A 7,307-nucleotide genomic window follows, 5' to 3' on the forward strand; every position below is an offset into this window, starting at 1 on the left:
GGTTTGTGCCGTGGCTGTCGCGGATATTATGTAACATCGATACGAAACTAATTTCACTAATTTCTCGTGAGCGGGGCTCTTCAAAATGAAATCCGCCATTGTAGCTGTATCGCATCGGTGAAGCCATGAATCTCGAAGAGTTCGTTTACCTGGTTCGCGTAAACCCCTTGCGCTTTAATGAGATATGAACCATAAGTGCTAAAACAAATGGTCAAGAGGTGTATGGTCGGTACAGACGGGTATGCAGACCGGTACTCGCAGCTGCATAATATTAGCGCTGCACCGGCCGTGCAAGGAGTCCTGTCGCTGACTGTGACAGAAAATGACAGCCCTCAACGGTCAGAATTCACTAACTACGAACGTACTTTTTTAAATTTCTGATTACATTGAGAGGCTGTGGGTCAGACGACAGAGCAACCTTCGTCTATAGACGCGGCTGAATATCCACATAGAAATAGCTACGTAGCAGTAATCGTAGATCACACCCAAGAACCCCTTACAAGCGTATCAGTTAATAACAAACATTCCGAGACAGCAGAGGTGGTAGCCATTGCACTAACATTGGTCTCCACGAATGCTCAATACGTCATTGGCGATTCTCAAGCGGCCATTAGAAATTATGCCAAAGGTAGGATCTCTCCTGAGGCATGGCACATCATCAGAGTCAATGAAGCAAAATTCACCAACGCAGAGAAGAACGGCAGGCAATCGCTCTGGTTCCCAGCGCACACGACTCCAGGCAATCCCGCATCAACCTCAACTAGGTAGCACACCGCGGAGCTCGAGGTCTTACTCGCCAAACTGAGCAAAGAGTGACTTCCATCGGTCAGGAGAACGCGGAGGAGGAGATCTGGAGAGAAAAAGATAGATTAACAAGTTTAGCGATATTACCAAATTCTATCGAAATCGGAGGCGAGTATTACCACCGCCTCACACTAAACTGAACAGAGCTGAGTCGTTACTTGGAGGCTATTACAAACAGAAACTTATACGAGACTCATGCAACTAAAAACTTTCTACCCCGATATATACGAGAGCGATATGTGCAAGCTATGCAAGTCTGTTAGAGCCATTCTTCAACACATGTTGTGGGGATGTGAAATATACCAAGATAAAATGGCAGACTCCCCGGAAAATCTGCGGGCGCGGTGGTCGGCCGTGCTGCTCAGCTCATAACTCCAAGAACAAGTTTGGGCCGTCCAGCGAGCCGTGGAGGCCGCACGGGAGCAGCAGCTCCCAGTGGCCATCTAGACGGCCCCAGGCCCGGGCCTTCCAATCGCCGGATTCCATATAAAGTTATCACATCCCACATCGAGAGACTCTAGTGTCTATGTATGCAGTTAATGCCACAGTGGAATTTCTGGTCGCTGGCTCAAGGATCCCCCCCCCCCCCCCCCCGTTAGTGCCCTTAGGTTGAGATATCGTACTCACAGCCGACATTTCTTTTCTGGGGTGAAAAGACGTATCGCGCTAAAGAGACGGCCACTGTCAGAACAACAGATATGGGGGCAGGGGTCACAACAGACGCACACGCTAAAGAAACAGCTAGAGCACTAGATCGCCGGCTGCGGTTTGCGAGCCTGCGACATATAGACCGTGATAGTGGCATGCGCCGCCTGAGAATTCAGTGTGCCGATATCAGTTTTTTTCTACTCACCTTCCTCAATTTCTATACCTCTAGATCCCCTTCCCTCCATGCACTGTAGCAAATGAGGCTGTTTTCTTATTAACCTCCTGGTCCTTGATTACCTTCTATCTATCTCTTTATATCTGGGTAATAATATCATCAGCAAGCCTGCCACCTTGGGCTTTCAGAACGAGGTGCACGCTTTCTCTGCTCTGTGTCGACCAGTAATTTCGATGTTTCGATGTTTCGAACGTCGCACAAGTGTCCAAAAGGCATCGATTGATAAGTCATATGAAGAAGCTCAAAAGGATTATTCCATTACTTCGTGCAGAAGTAAGTCTTCCGAGACGGCAAGAAGTTTATTAGTGTAGGGGATATCACGGCCTAGTGGTTTGTTTTGCTTGCATGAGTGTTTGCTTTCAGACGCGTAGGGGAACACAACTATGTGCTCATGAAATCACGCTGCTGGAGTGTAAACTGCTGGATTTGACGGCGATGGTAAACTCTATTGCAACATAACCACGAGGCAGGCGAGCTCTTATACAGAGCCTGTATAAGTAAAGTCTTCCACGTGCGTGTTTATAATAAATGGTATAAAGCCCCAACTATGTGTGTAGTCTTCATCTTGTATGCATTAATTGCCATTCTTTGTGGTACGTTCGGTAACATGCCATGGTGACATGCAGTAGACGTTGCAATTACCGACTTAAATTGCCAGTCTAAACCTGCATGTAGACAATTAATACCCTTTACAAAGTCGAACCCATCAACAACTCGAAGCAAAGGCGACTTGTTGATGGGCCAAAAAGTTGTTGCAACTTGTTGATGGGTTCGATTTCGTCCTGCCATCTGCTAGCCGCCTGGTGTGCCCAGGTGGTAGAGTGGGTGCCCCGGAAAAGCGGTGGTTCCGGGTTCGAGTCCCAGACCAGGACGAATTTTCCTTCAACTACGAGGCTTTTCTTTCAAGGAACCTGTATGGGTTTCCTTTGTAGCTACTATTGGGTGGATTTTCCCTTTACTGATAGTCAAATTTTGTTCAAGATTGCTCCTATTTTGCTCCTATAACGAAGCAGGAACGTTATGAATGCTTGCCGTACATACGCATCTTATTAGAAAGGCGTAACTTCTCGACGTTGCTTATTGAAAGTTGTGGAAATTTGGAAGGCCTTTTCAAATATAATTGTAGTAATTGTTGCCCATTGGGTTACGTTCGTGCATTGCGGTGAAGTGGCACAATGCCCGCAGGGGCAATGTCCAATATTTCTGTGTAAGAGTTAAACTAAAGCAGCGACAATCCTACTTACCTAAGCTAAGAGGGTATAACTTACTTGTTCAGTGTAGCTTTAGAGTTTTGTCTTTTTTTCCACATATATCCACGACGCACCGGTAAAGAACGTGACTTCAACGAGAACTGTGGAAGGCATCAGGGGCGTAGCTTATTAGATGCCACTAACCCGTGAAATACGTCACCTAAGCTTAATATTGGATGATAACTCGCTTTAAATGCAGGGAAACATTAACTATTTCTAACAGGAATGCACACTTACGAGCTCATTGACGCGTTTGACTGTGTAACACACTGTTATGCAAGATGGAGTTACTCGGTAGCAGAATTGATCAATTCTCAAAAATACTGGGATGCCTATTGACTGCCCAAGAAAACCTAACTCCGAATTATGTTTTCTGGATAATTATAGAGCTAAAATTAACGCCGAATATTCATTGGGGAATAAGCGCTGAAATACAACTGAATTTCATCAAGGAATTACCGTCGTAAGAATTGAAGTTTCTCTCAGATATGACATTTCTTAACTTTTAGTTGACGCGTTGCAACAGCGGTGGCCTTCATCAAACACCCACCTTTCCCCATAAAATTGTTTGTTTTGAGAATTCCTAAGGGAGTGCTGGCCGCCGTGGGGTCGCGGAATTCAAAAACGTTGTTGTACCATGCTTTGGTGAATGTTAGTGAAACCCAGGAAATCGACATCAAAGTGGAGCCTCTCTCCTGCCATCCTGCATTGGCGCTTACAGCCAGCGGGCTTCTATGGGGCGTTACACTTCGCAATTTCGTCACTACACTGCATGCAACCAGGTCGTTTCGGGGAACTGGAGCATGCTTTGTGTTGGTGAACCTATGCACTGTTGCGGAACCATATGTTGTGTCTTAGTCATATGGAAAGAGAGCGGATGTTTCGGTCAACAAAAGAGACAACGTTTATTATACGACAAACACTCGAGCAGCTTTTGTACTAGGACACGCACTGGACGAAAAGCTACAGAAGAGACGTGGAGGGAGGAAATAAATTAAAAGCGCAGGCGTATGAAGCAGCGACAGTGCGAAGGAGGAAAATCACACTCAGTTCGGGAAATAGCAAAACGAAACACCTGCATCGCGGCGAGCACAAACACAGAAGAAAGAATCACAGTAGGGGCTGGACGACGCACAAAGAGACATGAGAGACGAAGGACAAAGAGAAGAAGGTGCACAGAGGCGCGCGAGGTCTCAGTTTAGGACAGTCCTTGGGAAACTATACCACTCTATACAGGCGATGCGAGGCTTAACCATGGTAACCAAAGTGGCCGTGACCATGGGCTCCGTGGAAGATGCCGTGGCCGTAGCCGTATCCTCCGTGGCCGTGTCCGTAGTAGCCTCCATGACCTCCGTAGGCTCCGTAACCTCCGTAGCCTCCGTAACCTCCGTAACCTCCGTGACCTCCGTAACCTCCGTAGCCTCCGTGTCCATAGGGAGCGTGGGCGTAGGCAGCCACGGGAACAGCGGCAGCGACAGCGACCTTAGCCACAGGGGCGGCGACCCCGTAGCCGGCGGCGGGAACGGCGTGGCGGGCGTTGTAGGCAGCGGCGGCAGGGTGGGAAGCAGCAGTTCCGGGCTCGTTGGTAGAGATGTGGGCACGGAAGCCGTGGCCGTCAGCAACGTACTTGACAACACGGACGCGGCCATCAGCGTCGGTCAGACCGTAGGAACCGACCTTGTTGCCCCAGGCGTCACCGGCTTCCTGGCGGAAGGAGCCGCCGCTGGTGTGGCCCTCCTTGTAGCCGAAATTGTAGTTGCCGGCAAGCTGCGATTGCAAAATCGTCAGAATCACAGCAGTGATCAACTGTCTAGGAACAGATTTTTTTTCTGAAGGGACCGGACTATCCGTTGACATCACTCTCTATCGCGATTTAGGGTGCGTTTGCCCTGTGGTAAAGCCCAGCCAGTGTGTTGCACACGACCATTGTCTTTCTGTCTATCCCATGTGCACAGCAGGATCTCTAAATTTTTTACAGAGTTTGGAGATAACTTGTTTGTCAGTGATTCTGCTTATTGTGTTTGTGTTCTCAGTGCGCGGTTCGCGTTATTTTTTTTTTCAGATTGCATTCTGGTTCGTGGCTAGTGTTGTAGAAACAATCTTGCGAAGTAGCTTTATCTGCAGGTACCTCTAACCCCGATTTCGTCGATTTGTATCAACTTCTCTGTGCGTGTCTCGAAGCAAAGAAGATACCGAACTTCTGTTATAGCGACGCACGTAGTGTCTTTCAAAGGTCTAAGGGTGTGAGGGAGAGATTGATAAAGTAGTATCATAGTGAATTCACGCCACTCACATCCTGAGACCGGTGCTGAGAGGAGTGTCCAGCCTCGGCGACCTTGGCGACAACAGCGTGGCCGTAGCCATGGCCGTACCCGTGACCATATCCGGCGTGGCCAACAAATCCGGCATTGGCAACCGCAAGAGCGGCGAGGAGGATGATGACCTGCCAGCAGGAAACCAAAAGAAGCAGCTAAGAAAAAACGCTTGATGACCAATCCTCTTCGACTGCAGAAGTACGCGCACAAACATACTATTTTTTGTGACATTTCGGGGATGTTTTCCCTGAAGAATTTTGCCTCCGTCCCCTATTGGGATGGGTATTACGTAACGTCGTCACATACACCGCATTGTACCATGACTTCAATGTGTACCGAAGTGTCTTGGCAGAAGTGGTTCCACCCAAGAGTTTTCAGGTACCCTAAACTTGTGTGAACGCTCTATGAGTTTGTTTGTTGGAATCAGTGTCCGAGTTCTGTTCCATCCTTCTGCGCATGCAAGGCGCTTTTCTACACATTTGATTTCTTCGCGTTTGTCAGCGAAACAGAAACTTACAGCCACGGCCATCACCACCACAGCGAGGTCCTTCTTAGCAAGATTATTACATTCCCATCACCTGTATTTATTAGGGGCTGTTCCAAAAACGTGATCATTGCTGTCAGTTGATTTCGTATATATGAAGTGGGTGCTTGATTTCTCTGAGCAATCGTTCCGGAGATATTATGCATTACATTGCAATACACTTCGGCATATACAAAGGGTCCATTCCACAATTTTGTTTGCAAAGTGATGCATCTACGTGCAAACCATTGGTCTCTGGATACTTTCATGTATATATATATATATATATATATATATATATATATATATATATATATATATATATATATATATATATATATATATATATATATATATATATATATATATATATATATATATTATATATATATATATATATATAATGACGACTGTTAACACTCGCTGCCAATGAGTATGCCACTCATCTCTGGAGACTCTCTCTTCTGAAGACTCTCGCTGACAGTGCTATTGCTGGTAAAACAAATTTTTTGAGCACTTCGGATCTCGACAAATGCTAGTGCTATATTCCCACTTCCGCGTGGGCTCTCACTTATAGATCAGCGCGCCTTTGACGACGGTATCGTTTGATAAGCTAAATATTTCATGTTCTACATCTTCGTTTTGTACTGAGTGTTGTCCCGTGAAAGAAATTTGGAACGAGAAAGAATTGTGAAACCACCGAGCTTTAAAATACATTGACATCTTCAGGTTTACACCTAAATCTGTACCGCCTCTCGTGGGGACTTAGTTCTTAAATTTTGGTCAATGACCTGTGTCTGTGGCCGTTCTCATGGCATCCCTGTTACGGTGAAGCGCGCAGATGCATTTGCCATTCATAACGTTTTGAGCCGCAGCTAAGAAATAGGTCCTGTCGAAGGCCGTACGAATAGATGGGACGCATATTATAAAACTCGCCATATACATGAATGCAGTTTGGCTTCCTATAAGATTCGTACGTTCGGACAGAATATTCCTTGTCTTCTCGTTTTCACTGTGGCCACTGGCCTCTTGGAGACTGCCTATCGGAAGACAATATACGCTACTTCTGCTAAAAGCATACTAAATGTTACTTTAGCTTTCTTCTGGCGACCATTGATATCGCATTTAGCTGCTTAATAGGTAACTGTTATTGCAATCAACTACTACCTAGGCAACTTCCTGACGGTCCTACGAAAGGGAAGCGCTATGGTGTCGGCTGCCAAACTCTGTTCTACATAGTACGTTGCTCAGCTAGGCCGCAGTATGAGTGATTCAGGAAGGACGGGGACAGTGCGGGAGGCTGGCGAAACAGGGCAAATCCTTATCCTGTCGACATTACCCAGGAAGTGATAGAATGGTCTTTGCTAGTTCTGTTCTCCACTATAGCTACAGTCAGTGATGAGTCTATTCGACATCGTAAAGCATCGGAAGAGGCATTCGCCGTTCTTGTCAAACACAAGCCTCGGTGTCGACTTACCTTCATAGTGAGTCCGGTATCCGCAATGCTCTGCAGCTGATCCCGTGATGACCGA

General features: G+C 46.6%; 1 protein-coding gene across 1 annotated transcript; it reads right to left on the reverse strand.

Moving 5' to 3' along the window:
- Positions 1–3,823: 3,823 nt before the first annotated feature.
- LOC126522773 (uncharacterized) lies at positions 3,824–7,307 on the reverse strand. The gene is made up of 3 exons (XM_055066277.1): positions 7,253–7,307; positions 5,231–5,380; positions 3,824–4,704 (listed from the first exon to the last, which is right to left on the reverse strand). The coding sequence occupies exons 1-3, from the start codon at positions 7,256–7,258 to the stop codon at positions 4,186–4,188; spliced, it is 675 nt and encodes a 224-aa protein (XP_054922252.1). The 5' UTR covers positions 7,259–7,307; the 3' UTR covers positions 3,824–4,185.

Source organism: Dermacentor andersoni, chromosome 6 (assembly GCF_023375885.2).
Source record: "Dermacentor andersoni chromosome 6, qqDerAnde1_hic_scaffold, whole genome shotgun sequence".
In the NCBI taxonomy this organism is placed as follows: domain Eukaryota; kingdom Metazoa; phylum Arthropoda; class Arachnida; order Ixodida; family Ixodidae; genus Dermacentor; species Dermacentor andersoni.